The sequence below is a fragment of the Choloepus didactylus genome, chromosome 4 (genome assembly GCF_015220235.1).
Source record: "Choloepus didactylus isolate mChoDid1 chromosome 4, mChoDid1.pri, whole genome shotgun sequence".
In the NCBI taxonomy this organism is placed as follows: Eukaryota; Metazoa; Chordata; class Mammalia; order Pilosa; family Megalonychidae; genus Choloepus; species Choloepus didactylus.
The window spans coordinates 52,470,427-52,492,719 of record NC_051310.1 but is presented as its reverse complement, the minus strand read 5'-3'; the positions used below and the strand labels follow the sequence as shown (position 1 = coordinate 52,492,719).

Here is a 22,293-nt window from a genome sequence, read left to right as displayed (position 1 = left end):
AGATCAGACAGAAGGAGCTCAGTACTACAGCCAGGAGAGACATTTTGGAGATGGCCATTGAAAGTAGACTTTTGCTAGTGCAGAGTTTGCCTGAGAGAAACTCAGAGAACACCCCCAGACACCTAGAGAGAAACATCCTGGGAAAAAGCCATTTTGAAACTAGAACCCTGGAGCAGATGCCAGCCATGTGCCTGTGCCTTCCCAGCTAACAGAGGTTTTCTGGATGCCATCGGTGTTCTTCAGTGAAAGTATCCTATTGTTGATGCCTTTGTTTGGACACTTTCATGGCCTTAGGACTATAACTTTGTAACCAAATAAACCCCCTTTATAAAAGCCAATCCATTCCTGGTATTTTGCATAACGACAGCATTAGCAAACCGGAACATCTACCTCACAGAAGAATTTACTGAATTCTCTGAGACAACCAAATGTTAAAAGAAATAAGATCTTAATGCTTCAATTTATAATGACTGATAACAATTAAATATTATTTTTAACAGGCTCACAGACAACTATTAACTAGTGAGAATGCCAATAAGTAAAATCTCTTTCATGCTTTAAATCTACCTAGCATGCAGATGGAACAGTATGAGACTCATCCCACTGTAATGATTCACTGGTGAATCTCTACTGTGTAGCTGTATTTCAGTAATGCAATAAACAATGCCTTTTATAAAAGCCTTAGAGCTATGGCAAAAGTCTGATTATTGATTGGTCTTTTCACATGAGTATACAAGACTTCAGTTACCTGTGGGGTGGGAGCTGGCCACTGCGGGTCAGAAAACATCCCAGCAGCAGCAAGAGCAATGCCTAGTCAAAGAAAGCTCCCCCTCCCCACCTTTTCCTAGTCTATTTATGCTAAGTGTTGAGTCCCTTATAAAAATCCACCTGCCTTACATGTTGCTTATAGAAGAGGCATGATCTCACTCAAAAACTGGAAAACAAAAATAATGAACTTGAGGGCTACAATTCAAGATATATTCAAAGAGCCTTTAAAACAAAAGATTATGATAATCACCAAGAGTAATATTTGAAAAGGAACAAGAACTAAGGTTTTAATTTGCCTGATATGTTAATAAGTAGAAAAAGATTCTGAATTTTAGGCGTATATGACATTTATACCAAAATACATTTGCAAATATGGGGTATAATGACTTTAGCCACAGAGTACTACTTTAGAAAGAATGGAAGTGAGCTTACATGTCTAATTTGGATATTGTTTTTCACATGATTTAGAGAAAAATTATTGTAGATAATAACTGCTTTAAAAAAAAGCCTTTAAAAGTAATGAAAGAAGTCATCTGAGAAGAAATCCATCTTTAAGTGGGTCATCTTCTTCTACTATAAAGCTTGCTGTACCCGTATAATGGGCTTGTCCTGATACTTCCACTATAACTGCTTTAAAATCACCACATTTTGCTTCCTGAAAAAGAAGATGAAAGAAGTATAATATCAAAATATTGCACTCATAATGTATTTGGCCTAAGAGTTGTACTGCTGATTTTTATCACTTTAAAGAAAACCCAAGGGTTAATCCTATAGGCAATGGAAGGTCTTAAGGAGGGTGACATGATCAGACCTGTGTTTTAGGTAAGTTTAGTGGTAAAGTGGGGGACAAATTAGAGAGAAAAGGGATTAGAAACCCAGAAACCCATTAAGAGGTAACCTCAATTCACTGATTGAATCTAGAGTCACTCAGGTAGTTTTCAGTGAGGACGGAGAAGAAAAGCATAATATAAAGATACTTTGGGGGTATAACTGACAGCCTTGGTGACTGATGCATGTAGGAGGTAAGGACTAAGGATAAGTTAGCCATAACCACAGCTTCTAGCTTGGAAGTGAATTAGTCATGCCATTCACCATGATGGGACATGAGGGAGGAGAAGCATGTTTAGGAAGGATGGAAGAATTTTTAAGAAGTTGAGTTTGAGCTGTATCTGGGACAACCATTTAGAGATGAGTGTTCTAGTTTGCTAATGCTGCCAGAATGCAAAATACCAGAGATGGATTGGCTTTTATAAAGGAGGTTTATTTGGTTACACAGTTACAGTCTTAAGGCCGTAAAGTGTCCAAGGTAAAGCAACAATCAGATACCTTCACTGGAGGATAGCCAATGGCATCCAGAAAACCTCTGTTAGCTGGGAAGGCACAAGACTGGTGTCTGCTCCAAGTTTTGGTTTCAAAAATGGCTTTCTCCCAGGACGTTCCTCTCTAGGCCACAGCTTCTCTCCAAAATGTCACTCTCAGTTGCTCTTGGGGAATTTGTCCTCTCTTAGCTTCTATGGAGCAAAAGTCTACTTTCAAAGGCCGTTTCCAAAATGTCTCTGTAAACTGCAGTTCCTCTCTCAGCTCCTGTGCATTCTTCAAAGTGTTCCTCTTGGCTGTAGCAAGCTCATTCCTTCTGTCTGAGCTTATATAGTGCTCCAGTAAACTAATCAAGGACCGTGCTGAATGCCTGGGGCCACACCACCATGGAAACTATCCAATCAGAGTCATCACCAACAGCTGAGTGGATCACATCTCCACGGAAACACTCAAATAATTCCAGTCTAATCAACACTAATATGTCTGCCCACACAAGATTGCATCAAAGATAATCGCATTTTTGGGGACATAATACATTCAAACTGACACCGATGAGTATAGTGGACAGTTGGGAATAAGAGAGTTGGAGTCAGGAAAGTGGTACAGGACAGTAGTGATGAAGGTTTAGAAGTCATCATCAGCGAATGACTGATAGTTGAAGCCTCAGATGGGAATGGAATTGCCCTGGGGGCTTCAATTTGCAGGTAATTGAGATGAGAGGACGATAAGGATGAAATGCTGGGAACATCTAAATGGAAGGGCAAGAAAAGAAAGCTGGGGCAGGACGAGAGACTCAGAAGGTAATATCAGAGAAGGAAAGAGTGCAGTGGATGTGAAAATATTCTGATATGTATGACTAATAACTATAAAATAAATTACTTCAGATCCTAACTACAGAGAATCTTTTCATTATCTATTTTTTTAAATATAAAACTGAAGGTGTGCCAGTTTGGATGTATTGTGTCCCCCAAAATACCATTATCTTTGATGCAATTTTGTAGGGCAGATGTATTAGTGTTGATGAGGTTGGAATCTTTGATTTAGTGTTTGCATAGAGATGTGTCTCAATAAACTGTGGGTGAGACCTTTCATTGGATTATTTCTATGGAGGTGTTGCTGCACCCATTCAGGGTAGGTCTTTAACTGGATCATTGGAGTACTTTAAAAAGAGCCACACAGGCCCAGACTCAGAGCAACTGAGAGTGACATTTTGAAGAGCAGCTGGTGTCTGCTCTTTCCATGGTGGTGTGGCCCCAGGCATTCAGCTGTTGAAGCTGGCACTGAAATTTTGGAGAATGCAATTTTGAAACACAACCTGGGAGCAAGCAGACACCAGTGACATGCCTTCCCAGCTAACAGAGGTTTTCTGGACACCACTGGCCATCCTCCAGCGAAGGTACCCAATTGTTGATGCCTTGCCTTGGACACTTTATGGCTTTAAGACTGTAACTGTGTAACCAAATAAACCCCCTTTATAAAAGCCAATCCATTTCTGGTATTTTGTATAATGGCAGTATTAGCAAACTGGAACAGAAGGTAAAGCTAAAATATCAAATATTAAATTAGGATGCAGTAATTGTATTATCTTTCTATAAAGCTACTATAATATAGAGCCTTATTGAAAACTTGTGCTTTGTCTAAACAGCAGAAAAATGCGGTGCTTAACAGCGTTGGGTTTGAGACCAGAGAGACGGATGTTCATGGCCTAGCTCCGCTACTAAATGTTTGACCTCTGGCAAATCACCTAACCACTCTAACTCTCCATTTTACCATCTGTTAAAAAAGGATAATAACCATAAGGGCCTCCAAGGATTCTTGTGAATTTTAAATGAGGTGGTATGTATAAACTGCTTAGCCTAGAAACTGACACATAGCAAAGCACCCAATAAATGCTATACCTTATTACTCTATCTTTGTTCTCAGACTCTGAAGACCAAGTATGCCAATTTTTTGCATACAACATAACTGAGTTTGGTATATCATAAGACCACTATGTGATACAGGAATCCCTAACTTAAAGAAAATTCAATATTTAGGAAAAATATACATTGTGTAGCTCTACTAGGATTATTTGCTATGTTAAAGGATTCCTTATGAGAAGATTCATTTATTAACTGGTTTTCTTCAGTTAGCACTGTTAGCACATTTAAAAAAAAATTAATTCCATTACAAAAATTCTACTTTCCACAACTTTTCAGGACTTCCATATCCTATTAAACATAATGAAATACTCTTATAGAATGTTAAAGAAAAACACAATTAAACTTTTATTTAGTGGTTCTCAAACTTTTTGGTCTCAGGTCCTCTTTACACCTTAGGATTTGAAAGACCCTATATAGTTTCTGTTTATGTCGGTTATATCTATCAATACTAACTGTTGAAGTTAAAACTGAGAAAAATTTTAAAAATTTATTAATTCATTTAAAAATAATAAACCCATTATACAGTAACATAAACAAACATATTTTTGTGAACAATAACTATATTTTCCAAAACAAAAGAAAATAATGAGAAGAGTGACATTAGTTTACATTTTTGCCAATCTCTTTAATGTCTGGGCTAACAGAAGACATTCTCATATTTGCTTCTGCATTCAGTTGGTTGGTATGTCATACATTGTGTAGTTTCTGGAAAACTATACACTCATGAGAGAATGATAATGAGATGCAAATAATGTTTTAGTATTATTATGAAAACAGTTATAACATTGTAGACCTTTGGAAAGGCTCTTGGGTACCCCCAGGAGTCTTAAGACCACCCTTGGAGAACCGCTGCACCAGCTGAACAGAAGTCTTTGCAGTCAGTCCTGTTTAAAATTTTGGAGCTGAAAATAAAGAAACTTATCTAATACCCAATTCAGGCCTCTTTGGGCCCACAAACAACACATTTACAAATAAGAAACTAGGTTATGTCACTCACCCTCAGAGCCTTGCCAGTGAATACAGAGCCAGTTGCACTGCTTTTAAAGGCTCTGATCTGGTTCAGCTCTAGAAGCCCTTTGTGATACTGTAAGGCAATTCGGGCTGTCACTCCAGAGCCAGTAGGACTTCTGTCAAGCTGTTTCAAAACAAATGAAAATAAAAACATTCATATATACACATATACATACACATATATATTGAGTTAAAAATAAAATGTGAAAATGGCATGCTTTATCTTATCTCACAGAATTCCCTGTGTATTAAAATTTAAAATCTTTGGTTGTAAATATTATGTAAAATGTATAATATTTCTGGTATCTTTTTGGAGTTTTCTTAAGGGTTGATATGAACCTTAATTCTATAAGCTGTAAGATATAATAGCCTATACGCTACTAAAATAATAGTGGATATTTAAAAATCTGTATTCACATCTAAAAGACTACATGTACACTATATGAAACAATTTTGCAAATCTTAATAAATCTGCTTTTAATATTTTAATAAAATGTTGAAAAATTTTTAATAAAATCTGCTTTTAAACGCCATTTTCAAATTATTTCTAGTACATCTTCAACTTAAAGATAAAATGTTTTAAAAAGCGCAGGAAGAATTTATAAAGACCTTGTAGTTTACATGTCTTAAACAGTAAAAACTCTCAGGCATAAAAGTAACAGAATGAACTAGAAAGCATTTTGTGGTGGCTTAGACCTATGTACCTCAGCCAATTTCCATATTCAGTGTCTCCTTCCAAAAGTCCCCGTCAGTTTAAGTCCCTCCTCCTTCTCTGGAACACAGTGAATGAGGGGGTGGAGACAGCCAAGAGTGTTACACTAAACAGGGCCCCTTCACACAGCAGGAAATATCAGGAATGGGGAAGAAGCATTTCCCCCTGCATTAGACTTATCTCTTTTAAATACGTTGTGCATCAAATAATAGATTCAATATATAGCAAAGTCGCTGAGGTAAATAAACTCTATTTCAAACTGACTTTGTTATAAAGAGTAAAATACAGTTGTAATAGAACAAATTGGTAGAATCCAAAATTCCTGGTCATGTAGGCTGTGGACTGGTTCACTTCTGTACACGGGTCATGGAGTCAACCTCCCTAGTGGAAAAAGGATGTCTACTTGTGTGCTGGTTTGAATCTGTTATGTACCCCAGAAACGACTATGTTCTTTTAATCCATTCTTGGAGGGGGGGCAGAACTACTGTGGGTGGGACCTTTTGGTTCAATTGAGATGTGACCCAGCCCATTCAAGGTGGGTCTTCATCTTTTACTGGAATCTTTTGTGAAGAGGATAAAGACAGTAAAAGCCCAGGGGACTTAGAGACATTTGGAGTCAGCCATTGAAACCAGAACCAGGAGAGAAGGACCAGCAGACTCCAGCCATGTGCCTTCCTATGTGACAGAGGGACCCAGATGTCAGCATCCTTTCCTCAGAGAAGGTATCTTCCTCTTGATGCTTTAATTTGGACATTTTCATGGCCTTAGAACTATAAATTTGTAACCTATAAAACCCCATTGAAAAAGCCAAACCATTTCTGATATATTGCATTGTAGCAGCTCTACCAAACCAAAACAGATTTTGGTACCAGAGTAGTGGGGTGCTGCGATTTGCAAATACCAAAAAAAGCTGGGACAGCTTTATAAATGGATAAGGGGAAGATTCTGGAAGAATTATGAGATGCTTGATAAGAAAGGCCTAGATTGCTTTGAAGAGACTCGGCAGAAATACTTATGCTAAAGATATTCCAATAAGGCCTTAGACAGAAATGATGAATGTTTTGTTGCAAGCTGGAAGACAGGTGACCCTTGTTTTAAAGTGGCAGAGAATCCGGCAAAATTGAGTCCTGGTGTTGGATGGAAGGTAGAATTTGAAAGCTACAAACTTGGTTACCTAGGTGAGGAAATTTCCAGACTAAATGTGCAAAACGCAGCCTGGCTTCTCCTTCCAGCTTATTAGTAAAATGTGAGAGGAAAGGGATAAGCTGAAAGTTGAACTCTTAGGTACAAAGAAACCAGAAACTGATAGTTTGGAAAATTCTGAGCTTTTGGAAAATGAATCCCCAGAGAACAGTGCCCATGTGAGGATTTAACCAAACATGGAACCAGTCAGCCATTGCAGGAAAAGCCAGGGTTGGAGATGGAGTTATCCAAAAAGGATTTGTGGAAAGTCTTACTGTCTGATGGCTGGAACTCCTGTGTGCTGCATATGAAACTGACAAGTTTTCAGCGAGAACTGTACGAATGGAACCACTGCCAGGCTGGACTAAAAGGGACAGAAAAAGGAGATTGAAGGAAAAATAACTTCAAAGGCAGAACCATGGAAACTGAGGTCTGCAGCAAAGATGCCTCGGGCCAGGAGAGTGGACCCACCCATGCACATGGAAATGGTGTTTGCTCTGGAATTTGCAGAGGGTAGGCCTTCCTTCCCATTGTTCAGAGAGAGTGTTACCATCCCAGTGCACTCAGATGCCTGGGGAATTGAGGGGAGCTTGGACCCCTTGTTCAGGAAGAATGCTGTTGCCTTAGGCCTCAGAGAGGATGGAGCACATTCCTCAGGGACTGGGGAGAGCCTGGCCACCACCCCACTCTTCCAAAGGGGTTGAGCACATGCCCCAGAGATGGCAGAGTACATCTGCCACCCAGATGCTTGAGGATGTTGGGGCTGAGAACAAGGTGGTCTCCCCAATGTTTGGAGATGTTGGAACCCTCACCCCAGTGTTTAGAGAGAGCAGAACTGCTGCATAAGACCTTGGAGAGGATGGGACACCACTCTCTGAGGCCCCAAGGATAAAACATCATTCTACAGATGACTCTCAGACTTCAAAATCTAATGGAGTTTGCCCTGCAGGTTTTTGGAACTGTTTGGGACCTCTGACCTCTGTTTTTCTTCCAATTTCTCCCTATGGAAATGGGAACATTTATCCAATATATTGGAAGGAGATAACTTGTTCTGAGTTTCACAGGTCCAAAGTCAGAGGATGATTTTGCCTTAGGATAGATAATGCTCATAACTGATTTTGATAAGACTTTGTACTTAATATTGTTACTGAAATGATTTAAGCTTTTGTGATATTGTGATAGAATGAATGTATTTTACATATGGAAAGAACATGTCTTTTTGGGGTCCAGAGGGTGGAGTGTGCTGGCTTGAATCTGTTATGTACCCCAGAAAAGACTGTGTTCCTTTAATCCATTCTTGGGGGAGCAGACCTATCATGGTGGGACCTTTCGATTCAACTGAGATGTGACCCAGCCCATTCAAGGTGGGCCTTAATCCTTTACTGGAGTCCTTTGTGAAGAGGATAAAAGACAATGAAAGCCCAGAGAGCTTAGAGAGAAATGCCCAGAGACATATGGAGACAGCCACGGAAACCAGAACCGGGAGAGAAGAACCAGCAGACATCTCTATGTGCCTTCCCATGTGACAGAGGAACCCCGGATGCCAGCAGCCTTTCTTCAAAGAAGGTATCTTCATCTTGATGCCTTAATTTGGACATTTTCATAGCCTTAGAACTGTAAATTTGTAACCTAATACAACCCTATTGAAAAAGTCAACCCAGTTCTGGTATATCGCATTCCAGCAGCTTTAGCAAACCGAAACAACTAGTCAAGCACATTGAATGGTCATGTCTCTCAATAAAATCACTCTGTCATCTAGCTCACTATATATCTTGGCCACAAAGAAAAAGAAAGGATTTATTATGATATGTAAATAGAAGTTTAGTTCACATCACAGAAAAGGACAGTACTGATAATTTGTATCAGACTGTGTACTCCTAAGGGTACTACACCTATTATCTCACATTATCTTCATGACAACAACACTGTAAAAGAGACAGGGTAAGCATTATCCTTTTTTTTTTCTGAGGTGAAGAAACTGGGCATAGATGAGAATAAAATTCTAGTTCTGAATTACCTGGCTTCTGTGCCTGAAAATTACAGTTTCAGTACCTGTTCATCTGCAAACACACAGATGTTGGTGGTTGGTTCCTCACTATAAGCATCTTTTCCATCTGTTAATATGGTTCCATACAGAAAGGCAAGGTCTTCGCTGTCAGGATGATTAATTTTAAACTGCAAATAACAATAAAAATATTAACTACATGCAAAACAAATATTTTTATTCAAATTTATCTCTACAAATAATGTAGATGGGGAACTTCTAGATATAACTTTTTTTTTTTTATCTTTGTCATTTGTGGAATACTGCTTTGAGAAAGGCACTATGTGCAAGAAATTGTGTCTCTGGCTAGACGAATAAACATAGTTTTACTAGAAGTTATGATTCTCACCTTCTAAGTAAGGTGTTCTACATAAAGCCTTACTAAAGGAACAGACCTATTTTATGAACTGCCCACCCCCCTACCACCCCCACCAAACACACTGTCTTAAGGACTGACCCTAAAATCGTCAATCCAGACTGGCCATGGTGCTGAAATAGGATGAGTGAAGGTAATCACATTCTCACTCTCAGGAGACTGAAGGGGATATGCAGAAAAATTAGGCCATGAGTCTCTGGAGCTGAAGCTAATAGCATCAATGAGACAAGGACTGTGTGAGACCATGAACAAGCAAAAGTTATAATGATGCCAAAACTACTGAGTAAGAGAAACAGTTGGGTGAAAAAAAGATTTATTGTAGAGGACGAAGTCAGGTGGTATCAGGAAGAGCAGGGGATACACACAGAAAGAGGCAGGCTCCAGCAGAGTAGCTAAAGTGACGTCAGTGGTAAACCATGTTCAGGATCAAAGGTACAACACTTCCTGTTCTTCTTGGGAGTTTCGGGTGTCTAACTTTTCCTGGATTTCTGTCACGACTAAAAGTATGACTGAGATTACTATATCTTACTTCCATGTGTATCCTTACAATTAGAACAATCTACTACCACTTACCTGTCATTTAAAGCAATTAAGCAGATTTGGGTTCTTACAATCCAAAGTGTCCATCTAAAACCAAGCCAAAGAGGTCTGCATCTTGGGCTTTGTTTTTCGACCCCTTAAAGTTCCTATGTCCCACCTCCACGATAGCACCATTACAACACAACACTGTGCAATGCTTCCCTTACCAGTCGGAGCGTCTAAGCTCCCTGAAGAAGGGGTTTGTTCTTCCTTTGGGTCTCCAGTGTCTAGCAGTGTCTGGAATATAACATGTGCTTGAAAGTGTTTAAGAGAATAAATGAATGAAGATGAATTTATATTAACTTAAGCCCCCATGAGAATGGCCTTTCCTCAATCTGCATCAGCCAAATGAAAGGTTAGCAGTTTACAAAACAGTTCTTTTCCCTGATCAGTCACTAATAAAAGCTGTCTTTAGATTTTTTCTTAGGAATCCCTCCTCCCCCCACTGGCCATTCTCCACCCTGCATCTTGGTGAGAAGCTCAAGCTTTAGTGAGAAGTCCAAAATCACTCCTTTCATTAAGAAAACTATGCCTTTTCCTCTAGATTTCATTAAAAATCAGGTGAAATTATTTTGTGCCAAATTGTTAAATGATTAGCTGTCTGCTTAAAGGAACAGCAAAATTGATATACATTCAGAACATCAGATGTTACTATGATAAAATAATCCCATGTATGAAAGTATATTGACAGCCCTGGAAAAATAATTTAGACTGGCAATACAGTATATATTTTAATTTATTATAAGTTATGCTAAATTAAAGCCTCAAGAGTGTTAAGGAAAAATAGGCCTATAAATAATTACTAGTTCAAGGATATTAGACAATATCTTTCATGTTATTTTTTTCTTAGAGTAAATTCTTTTACTCCAAATATTAAAATTCTGTGTGTTATTTATAGATCCCAGTTTCAAGGTAAAATGGCAGACGTGCTAGAAATGAAAGAATAGTCTAGACTTTTTTATTATCTAAACATACTTTATCAAAACAGTTTTCTCACCCCCAAACTACAATTTCTTGAATAATTATTTGAGTAACTTCTTGGCAATATAGGAGAAATTCCCTAACTTGGAATTAATGTTCTTTTTTTTAACTGTGACTTAATAACATTTATCTTGTAGGCTACATTTCATTCATTGTTTTCAAGTTTTGCAGAAAGAATGACCATACAGAACAAAGCACATGGATTTCAAATTAGTGGAGTATTATATAATACATTTGTTGAATCTTCAAATAACTACAAACTATTATATAAACATATACACATACGTGTGTACACATCAAAAATAATCAGTTATCATTTATTGAATATTTACTATGCGCCAGGCACTGACATAGGTCCTTTACATGTATTGACTTATTTAATTCTTAAGCAATGCTATGCAGTAGGAATGTCATAATTTCCATTTCACAGATAGGAAACTGAGGCACAGGGAAGTTGTGTAACTTGCCCAAGGTTAAAAAGGTCATAAGTGGCAAAACAAAGCTGGGACTCCAAGTTGGTCTGGCTCTAGAACCTAAGATTTTAATTAACACTCTATTCTTAGTACTGCTAATAATTTAAATATAGAGATATTTGATTTTCTTTAGAGACATTGTCTTAGTTTCCTAGGGCTGCCACAACAACCCACCGCAAACTGGATGGCTTAAAACAGCAGACATTTATTGTTTCTTGGTTCCAGAGACTGGAAGCCTGAACTCAAGGGGTCAGAAGTGCCATGCTCCCTCTGATGTCTCTGGGGAAGACTCTGATCCATGCCTTTCTCCTAGCTTCTAGTGGTGGCTGGCAACCTTGGTGTTCCTTGTCTTGCAACACTTCAACATCTGCCTCAGTTGTCACACGGGGCTCTCCCCTTTGCCTGGGTCTCCTCCATCAGGCACATTGGACTAAAGCCCTACCTGCTCCAGTATGACCTCATTTTAACTTACCTACCTCCATCGATAACAACCTCATTTCCAATAAGGTCACATTCTGAGGTGCTGGGGATTAGGAAGTCAACATATCTTTTTTTGGGGGGACACAAAATCAACTCATAACAGACATGATAATTTATATTTCCTCCATGCCACAGAGGAAGGTGTTTGTTATTAAGGCAGAGGTTCTACTGACCTGAGCTTTCACTGCTCCTGTCACTGCACTTGCTAAATCCACAAGGTCCCTTATCCTTGCAGAACAAACATCAAGTCCAAACTTTTCAGCACTAACAAATGCATAAAACGCACCACCGTAGGCAATGTCCACTGCTACCTTTCCATGATCAGGAACATCCACCATGAGATCTAAAAAAGATGTGTTTTAAAAAAAGTTTGTTTTTAGTATTTAGTAATCGAGTTCACAGCGTTTTTAATATGTTTATATCTAAGGGGAAAAAATCCTTTTCCCATCATAAAAGAGAATGAAGCAAAAATCCATTTTCAAAATAAATAAGGATATAAAAAAGGCTAGAAAATTGTTCTAGATTAAAGTACACTTAAGAAATAGGACAATTATTTGCTGTATGGGACCTTTAGTTCAGTCTGCAAACAACAATAAAACCAACCAGCTATAAGATGTTATTGGGGCAAGCAAGGAAACTTTGGTATGAGTTATATTATAGTATTGTATCAATATTACATTTCTTTGTGTGGTAATTATATTGTTGTTATATATGAGAAAAAATGAATAAACATCAAGTAATATAATAATTGCCCTTTAGCAAGGTGCCTCTATTTTTAACTTTATGATGTTTGCATAAGCTATGTGAATAGCTTAACATGTGAAAGCCATGTTTTCCCCAAGTTATACAAATATACCTTGATCACTACTCTGCGGATCTTATCTAGGAAACGTCATAGAGACAGGAGAGGGAACCCTGGGACATCAACCTGTGAAAACTATAAAGGAAAATGTAGGTCCCTGCTCATTCTACTATAGATGGTTTAAAATAATGAAGATGCTGGCTCTTATTCATAAATTGGTTTTCTTCCACTGTAATGTCAAAACAAAGTTAAAAAAGAATTTCTTCTATATAGATTATATACAAATATTTGTCTATCCATTTTCAACTTGATAATGTATCCTGCAGACAAATCCTCTGAATAAAAACATTATAGAGTCACTGCCCTGTACAATTTCATTTTGCATGAGTTTTTATTCAAGCATTTTAAGACCTCAACATTCCCAGTTTCACCTGAAGGTCAGTTGTTTCAAATTCTGAGTCTGTATTTCCAAAGGTATGGGGCTAGATATTTTGAGATATTAAAACTATTTTATTTTCACACTGATGTTTATAGCAGTATTATTCACAATTGCCAAAAGATGGAAGCAACCCAAAGTGTCCATCAGCCAATGAATGGATAAACAAAATGTGGTCTACACATATGGTGGAATATTATTCAGCTGTGAAAAGCAATGAAGTTCTGATACATGCGACAACATGGATGAACTTTGAAGACATCATGCTGTGTGGAATAAACTAGACACAAAAGGACAAATATTATATTATCTCACTGGTATGAAATAATTAGAATAAGCAAATTCATAAAGCCAGGGTCACTTGGCTGAGGTGGGGGTAAGGGATGGGGAGTTATTGCTTAAACTGTAGAGTGTCTATTGGGGTTAATGAAAAGTTTTGGTAATGGATAGAGGTGACGGTAGCACAATATGGTGAACGTAATTAGTAACACTGAATTTACATTTGAATGTGACTCAAAGGGGACATTTTAGGTTGTATATATGTTACTAGAATTAAATTAAAAAACGAGCAAACATAAGACTGTACAATGCAAACAGTGAACCCTAATGTAAATCATGTAGTGTAAACCATTAACAGTACAACTAAAATAATATTCTTCCATCAATTGTATCAAATGTACCACACTAATGCAAGGTGTTAAAAATGGGGGGTATATATGGGACTCTGTACTTTCTGCATGATTTTTCTGTAAACCTACAACTTCTTAAAAAAAAAAAAAAGAAAGAAAAGAAAAAACCCCAGTGTTTTATCCCCTTTTTTATTTTTCTCTTTCCCTTCTTCCCCATTCAAGGTGGCTTCTTGATCACTGCTTCTGGGGGAGGAATATGGCAAGCGAGGAAGTAGTGCTTTCTGTTCTTGTTTTATGGTATCCTAAGCTCTCAGGAGAGATTGATTGGCAAAGGAAAGCCCTGAAGGTAGAACTATTTCTCCCAGATGATAAGAGAAATTTCCTCTGGGCTGGAAGAGAGATCGAGAGTCCTGGGTGCAAAGAGGACCTGGGTAACTCCCCCACGGCACTACAGGAAGTCTACGTGGTGTGACTGAGGAGGGAGAAGGGGGGAGGGAGGCAGCGTTCACATGGACCGGGAAAAGGATGCTTCAGTGGTAAACTGCAAACTGTGGACCAAAGTTCTCTTCAATGTCTTGGCACTTTTAAGAAACCTTTACTCACACATACATCAGGAAAGAGGAGATGACATGGAGTGATGAGGCTAAGTTAATCAACAGGGCAAAGAGGGGCTTCAAATTCAGAAATTAAGATATGAAAAAATATTTCTTGTGTTCCTGAGTTTGTACACTGAGTCATACAATGATACCAATAATCAGTTTCAGATTAGCCCATAGCAGCTCTCCTAACACATGATGTGTCAAAACAGAACAAGTTTATAATCAAAAGAGTAAAAAATATTTGTGGAACATTGCAACAGTAAAACTGAACCAAAAATGTCTTTGAGACTGGCGCAACATGAAAAGCAGGTTTAATTAGAGGAGAATGAGGAAGTAGATGGAAATGAGGAACTGCTGGAATATGAAAAGCTCAGGAAGAAGGGTGGGATTGAAGTCTGGAGTCTACCAAGGGACATGGGTGAAAAGGCCAATGGCTCAGGTTCATCTTGATTGTGCAACTTAACTGGGCATTGGTCGCCAATCCCAGGTCCAGGGTGAGATAGGGGAGCTGGCTCTTGAGAACTGACCACTGAGCCTACAATCTTTCTCCCAGCCCACCCTTTCAAGAGTCTTGGGGAACTTGTTTTCTTGGGGTGGGCAGTTGGATGTACACCTGACCAAGTTTCAGTTTCTTTCATAATTAAAATGAGGGATTTTTGCTAATGGTCTGTGACTATTTTAATGATGGATATTGTCAAGATGTTTGTTTCACAAATGGTGCATCCTATGTGCGGGACACTGATTACGTGCTTCAACTTGGCGGGCCTGGGCTGGGGGACCTGATCAGCCCCTGGGGAGGGTGGTGGGCACGGGCGACAGCGCCCTCCGCAGCCCCCCGGGCCTGGGAAAGTGAGGCCGGAGGCAGGCCCCATTTCCTCACCCAAAATAACACTGTTAGGGGAGGCTTGCCGGAGGGAACCGCCTTTTCCCCACCCCCTTATCTTGCCCGGACACTCCCCGTTGCCAGTGCAACTCCCATTACCACCAGTGCGCATACATTGTTGCCAGACACCGTTACCGGAGCAACTCTCGCCCCTTTTCAATCAACCTCCGCGCCCTCTCAGAACCAATCCAAGCCTTTAACCTCTACAGCTACCCCACCCTCTAAACGCCCGATATAAGCTTGTACTCTCCCCTAATAAACTCTCTTGGCTTCTTCACCCTAAAAGAACCGTGTCCCGCCTGTTCCTTTCTCGCCGCCCTCCATACTTTGCACGCCTACGCCGGGGACCGGGCCCAGTCCCCCGCCTCGCCCTCGCCTCCGGGAAAGAGCCCCCGCCGCCGGTACCCTCCAAGCAATCCTGAGAGCCTAGGATTTGGCAACCGGCCGCCACCTCCCCCCCCCAGACGAGTCAACTGCGACCGCAACTGGCGCCCAACGTGGGGCCCCCTGGAATTAAAAGTCCTCTCCACGCAGCGGTCCAGTAAAACCACCCGCTCGCCCGGACGCCTCTCCAGCTCCCCTTCTCCTCGCCTGCAAAGTAAGGGCCGCCTCTCCCTCGCCGCCCCACGGAGCCGCCTCTCCCTCGCCACTCCACGTCTGGAGCCGCCTCTCCCACGCCGCTCCGCGCCCGGGCCGCTCTTCCTTTCCCGCATTAACCTGGCTTTTGCCCCCGACTACCTTTTGTCTTCTCTTCCTATGTCCCCCCATTCCTCCTAACACTCTTCCTCCAGTAGCTTTCCCTCTTCCCCTCCATTACTTTGCTGTGGTCCTTTGTGTCTTTGTTTCTTTGTTTCGCGCGGTGTGCCTCTTTGCGACCGCCCCCCCCCAAACTGCTCTCGCTACTAGAAGCTCCTGCCTTCTATTCTCGCCGTCTCCTTCGGCCTCGCGACCACGGTTTACCTCATTTTCTTTACTCAATAATCAACCCCCCTTTTTCTTTTCTCACTCCGCTATGGGTAATCGTCTATCTGCACGCCAAGCACCCCAAGTTCGTGCTCTGGCTGGTCTCCTAGACACACATCGCTGTAAGGTGTCTGTCCGGCAGCTGCAAGTATACTGGGACCTCCTGCTGCCCTTTAACCCATGGCTCACCACTTGCCATCTTTGGGACCCTGTTACTTATGATCGCCTTATTGATCGGGTCACCAACGCCATGGAACATGAGAGCAAGCGCTTCCCTCCCGGCTTGCTCCCCACCTTAATAACCGTCCGCTCCTGCCTTCAAGGCTCCCTCCCCCCTGATCGAGGCCCCATTAAATCCAAGGAGGCCCTATCAACCCAGTCAACAGATTCAGACAGCGATACTAATGTAGACCACGATTCGGACACAGAGTCCTTAGTCGAGCAGATTAACAACGCGCTCGAAGTGACTCCCAAAAAACAAAATAACACTGAGCCTCGCCAAGATGGCGAACTTCCTCCTCCTCCTTCTTCTTCCATCGAGGGGAGGAAGTGCTCCGGCGATGACGTCAGCCCTAAGCTGGGCCGGAAACCGCAAGCGCTTTACCCCGCCCTTTCACAGGGCGGAGCTAGTCCACCATCTTATGCCTTAGCCACTCCCACCGCGCCGCTGTCTTGCGACGCTTGGGGCCTCCCACTTCCGCCTCCCCCTCCATCAAGCTCCCCCTCGGAGCCGCTACTGGCAGCTGCCGCCGCTCCTCCCACCCTGCCGACTAACAACCCCTGGCTGCCTTCTACACCTCAAGGCAACCCTTGGGGCAACGCTCCCCCTACCCCCACTCCCGCGCCAAGCCCTCTGCAAGCGCGTCCTCCTTTCTTTCGTGCTTTTCGCTGCTTTCCCCTTAACCTTACCCCCACACCTCAGAAACCGTATGACTGGTATCCCATTAACTCTGATACTATTAAGCAGCTTCGCAGGGCCGTCAAGGAGGACGGGTTAGGTAGCCCATACGCTTCCCAAATACTGCAGGATCTCGGCATGGACTTTTGCATCCCCCAAGACTGGGCCTCGCTTGCCCGTTCCATTCTTAACCCCGGCCAGTTTGTTGATTGGCGTGCTCACTTCCAGGCGGAAGCAGCTAAGCAAAGTGAGCAAGACGCAGCCACTGGAGTCTATCATCACCCCGAAGCTTACTTGGGCACGGGAGCGTTTATAAATGCATCTGCCTATATTAATGCACCTGCCACCTTTTGGCCTATCCTTTGGGAAATCGCCTTACGAGCGTTTGCCAACTGCTCTGCCTGTCGGCCTAATAAATTCACCAAGCTCTTCCAGGAGCCGAGTAAGCCTTTCGCCACCTTTGTCTCCAGAGTCGAAGAAACCTGCGCTCGAAAGAATTGTCCAGCTTGTAAGGAAACAAACGGATGCTATTTTCTCCTCGTTCGTGCAAGTCCAGTACCAGCGACTCGCCACCTCTGACGCTCCCTACTCCGAGATGACAACCAACCCTCCGCGACCTCACCGCCACCGGTCAACCCGCCGACCGCGAGGCCCTTCTCGATCGCCTAAACATCGCACCAACCTCGAGCTCCAGCTTCTCTGAACCTCCAACTTTAAACCCCCCACCCTCGTCCATCCCGCAAGCAGCAAGGCCCCTGTCGAGCGCCCGGGCGCCACACCAACGCCGAGCTCCAGCCTCGCTGAGCCACCGTCAACCCCTTTTTCCCCTCCCCGGCCTCCCCCTTCCCTCATCCCTTAGCGGGCCTCTCCAGTAAGCTTCTTCCTTTAATTAGAAAAGAAGGGGGAAATGCGGGACACTGATTACGTGCTTCAACTTGGCGGGCCTGGGCTGGGGGACCTGATCAGCCCCTGGGGAGGGTGGTGGGCACGGGCGACAGCGCCCTCCGCAGCCCCCCAGGCCTGGGAAAGTGAGGCCGGAGGCAGGCCCCATTTCCTCACCCAAAATAACACTGTTAGGGGAGGCTTGCCGGAGGGAACCGCCTTTTCCCCACCCCCTTATCTTGCCCGGACACTCCCCGTTGCCAGTGCAACTCCCATTACCACCAGTGTGCATACATTGTTGCCAGACACCGTTACCGGAGCAACTCTCGCCCCTTTTCAATCAACCTCCGCGCCCTCTCAGAACCAATCCAAGCCTTTAACCTCTACAGCTACCCCGCCCTCTAAACGCCCGATATAAGCTTGTACTCTCCCCTAATAAACTCTCTTGGCTTCTTCACCCTAAAAGAACCGTGTCCCGCCTGTTCCTTTCTCGCCGCCCTCCATACTTTGCACGCCTACGCCGGGGACCGGGCCCAGTCCCCCGCCTCGCCCTCGCCTCCGGGAAAGAGCCCCCGCCGCCGGTACCCTCCAAGCAATCCTGAGAGCCTAGGATTTGGCAACCGGCCGCCACCTCCCCCCCCCAGACGAGTCAACTGCGACCGCACTATGTGCCAGGTATTTGACATACTTTCACTCCTTAATTACCACAGCTTTGAGAAGTAAATTCTTTATTATTTATTATGTCACTTTATTCTCCAAATTACCTCAGTCAAACACAGGGCAAGGTGATGCCAAAACCCAAACCCTTTCCACTAAAATATGCCACCTCCATATCCAAACCTCAACCCAAAATCTAAGGTTTTCCTTTTCTTCCATCCAAGAGTATCAGTGGAATTTCAATTTGATTGACTTCACTCAAGATTTAGTGAGCATCTACTATGTGCCAAATACTGCGAAAGATGTAGGAGGTACAAAGGTGAATAAAATATGGCTTTTGCTCTTCCTTAAGTTCAGTTTCGCAAGACATTTTAAAACATGCTGTATGTGTAAATGAGGTGTCATACATTGATGAATTTTCCAAAAAACTGAAACATATCTCCATAAACTACAAACAATTTTAAAGATGGGAGGCAATCTGATAGGTCTGGGTTCAGATCCCATTTCTGTCACTTAGTATAGCTTTAAAATTCTCATGTGCAAAATGGAATTGCTATTTCTCCCTAAAAGGGAAGAATAATGTGATGATGTGATAATGTGTGGGGAGTACCCGGTACAGGTTCAAGAGACAATAAATGTTAATATTAAAGCAAATAGTTCAGTTTCTAATGGGAATAGAACTCTCAAGAGCTCTATATACTTATATACTTGTATTTTCCAATCAGCATATTCATCTCTTACTTTCATTTATTCAGTCACTCATTCAATAAATATTCATTGATTACAACCTACTGTTCTGGGAACTTGTAATACAGTGAACCAACCAAAGCAGTTTGTATTTTAGTGGGATGGGGTGGAAATGAACTCATTTAATCCTCAGAGCAATCCTCTGTGGGGGGTACTGCTGTCATTCTCATTTTACAGATGATGACACTGAGGCATGGATCTCTTTGAGGAAGGGAAGACCAAAGGTACAAACCAAAGCAGTTGTCTTGAGCACTTCTAGTCTGCCTTTTTTGCATTTTTTTAAAAATAGAGCATTTAGGATTTTGTTCTCTTAACAACTTAAAGTGACCTTTAGTATCCACTAATTATTATGCTGTCACACAGTGATGCTCTCAGGAACCACAGTGCTTGCAGGGTTGGCTGCCCCTGCCCTAAAAAAACTGGTGTTTCTGCTGCCAGCTGTCACTTTCCACAAAATCTGGAGTGCTTCCAATCTGCTGCTGGGGTTGCTTAGAGGGATATCAGGTAACCAAGCTAAACTGCTAAGGTTTTAAGGTTGCTTAGATGCAATCCTAAATTTCCTTCCCCCTCAGGCGCCCTCCCAATCCGGATGCAATAGCATTGTCTCCTAAAGGGGAAAGTGGCATTGATTTCCCCAGAGCCATTCTTCAACAACTCTAAGTCTCTAAAACTGCCTGAAGTTGCTCTACAACTGACAAATGCCTGGGGTATTACTGTATCATTCATAATCAGGCTAATCTGAAACCCAACTCCTCAGGGAGGATCAAGATCAAATACTTTCTAACAGTTGATTTGCATGGCTAGAAGTCTTTGAAGAAAATCTCTAATTCCTGGTTTGACTAAATTTGCTTCTAGCTCTCTCCCAGTCTAGCTCCCTCCCAGTCACGGCTAGTAAAAGCATCCTCACTGCTGCAATTCAGCACCTTGGAGGGAGTAGCCAGATAAAAAAGACCAGATGCTGGCTTGCCAAGTTATTCCCATAAAGGGTCTCCCTCTTAGTAACGGTTACGGTTACAGAAATGCCTTGACTATACGACGAACAAGGCTCTGTACTAGGGCCCCACCAAAACCTGTTAAAGGTTCCACACGCCTGGAAAACTCTTAAGCATCAATGCCATATACCCTGCGTCTTTCTGTCTCTAGGAATATGTTTTTATATATATTTTTTTATTCTAAGTCCTTTGCATACTCTCATTTAATCCTCACACACACACAACTTTGAGACAATGAATGAAGAAACAAAAGGCACAAAGAGGATAAGTAAACTGCCTAAGGTCACACAGCTTTGTGAGCAGGACTTGAATTCAAGCAGTAAGCCGGTTCTTGTTCTTAAAAAAAGGCAGCAGAATCCATATCTTCATGGGTTATAAATTGCTTAGTTCATTCACTTATTTAATCCTTCCCCAAAGAAATGGAGGAGGGAGTTTCTACAAATTTGATAGGGAGATCATGTTTAGTAACTTGTCAGGGATGATAATGCATTTAGCAAGGGTTTTCTGAGCACAGACTAGAATCCCGGTACGTTGGCTGTTCTTTGCTCTTTCCTTGACCTCAGCGTACTTTGCTTTTACTCAATTGTGAAATCTTTAGGAATGCCGACAGTGGGGAAACGAGGAACTGCTGAGTGAGGCAAACGGGAATATGTATTCCTCCCGGCTCTCCAAGACCTCAGGCGGATAGATCTGCGGGATAATCAGGTTGCATGCACTGCACAAATTAGCAAAACTGAGATCAGACACGCGTTTGCAGTGATTTAGAATTACCTTTTCATTTAAAGAATTACCTTTAATAGTATTACCCATCCCACTAAAATTACCTTTTAATATTCCAAAAGGTATTTACAAATACCTTTTAATGGATTAGTTAGGTCGCGAGGATTCCAGCCCATGCGAGATGGTTAGTGACGTTAGTTACCACCCGGCTGGGGGGTGGGCGGGTCCCGCCGGTTACCTGTGGCCAACACAAAGGCCGGCACGCTGTGGAAGCGAACCCGGCCGCGGCTACGGCCGCCCTCGCACTCCACGAAGGCGGCCACCAGCCCGCACGGGCAGTGGATGTTTACGCGGGCCTCGCCGACGCCGGTTGGGGGCGCCGGCGCCAGCCCGAAGTCGAGCGCGAAGCGGCCCAGCGCCAGCACGGCGTGGCCGCACATGGAACTGTAGCCCTCGTTGTGCAGGAACAGGACGCCCAGGTGCGCGTCCGGCAGCTCGCTCGGCACGAGGACGGCTCCGTACATGTCCCGGTGCCCCCGGGGCTCTAACATGAGTCGCTGCCGCACGTGGTCAAGGTGCTGGCGCATATAGCGCCGCTTGGCTAACAGGGTGGGGCCGGCCACCTCGGGACACCCCGCCAGCACGATGCGCAGGGGCTCGCCGCCGGTGTGCATATCGACCACCGACAGCGCCGGAATCCTAGAGTCGTGCGGCGGCATACGGGGCAGAGCCAGCGAGCTCTCCATAGTCTGCATCCGCGGACTCGACCCCAGCATTACAGCGCACACTTCGAGTCCCCGCTCCCCGACCCTGCGCAAGAAGGGCAGGAACCCTGGCACCTTCAGACAAGAGGCCTCGGAATCCAGACTCGGGAAGCTCGGTGTGGGGGCGGGGCTTCAGAGCCGTCACCGCGGTTACCGGGAGGCGGAGCCGCCGAGGCCGCTGAGTCCCGGATGTCCGGGCGCTGCGGCCGGGTCGGCAGATTCCGGAGTTTCTCTGTTCTTGAGGGTAGTGTTTCAGCAGCCAATGGGTGAGTGGTCGCTGAGGTCCCGGCAAGTGTTTGCCTTAGTCCCTGCCTCTTTCCTACCCTGCGGGCTCTGGCTTGGCCCCCGGTGGGGCGGCTTCCGCTTTGTGGAAAGCATCCTCGCCCCTCGCTGCCCGCACGCTCTCGGGCCGGGCCCCAGACTCCTCCAGGGTTTGGGGTGGTTTCGGCTCCTGACAGGCTGCAGAGGGGATGCCG

General features: G+C 43.3%; 2 protein-coding genes across 3 annotated transcripts in view; one reads left to right on the top strand and one right to left on the bottom strand.

The window, feature by feature from the left end:
• Positions 1-348: 348 nt before the first annotated feature.
• On the bottom strand, positions 349-21,948 carry L3HYPDH (trans-L-3-hydroxyproline dehydratase). Its single transcript, XM_037832609.1, has 5 exons — positions 21,292-21,948; positions 12,019-12,188; positions 8,965-9,087; positions 5,005-5,142; positions 349-1,423 (listed from the first exon to the last, which is right to left on the bottom strand). The coding sequence occupies exons 1-5, from the start codon at positions 21,827-21,829 to the stop codon at positions 1,298-1,300; spliced, it is 1,095 nt and encodes a 364-aa protein (XP_037688537.1). The 5' UTR covers positions 21,830-21,948; the 3' UTR covers positions 349-1,297.
• LOC119531400 (JNK1/MAPK8 associated membrane protein) overlaps positions 21,757-22,293 on the top strand; it is a 27,082-nt gene continuing 26,545 nt past the window's right edge. For both annotated transcript variants that reach the window (XM_037832608.1, XM_037832607.1), the window contains exon 1: positions 21,757-22,083. In XM_037832608.1, coding sequence (XP_037688536.1) covers positions 22,080-22,083 — 4 coding nt within the window. In that variant the 5' untranslated portion in view covers positions 21,757-22,079. The remainder of the gene's footprint in view (positions 22,084-22,293) is intronic.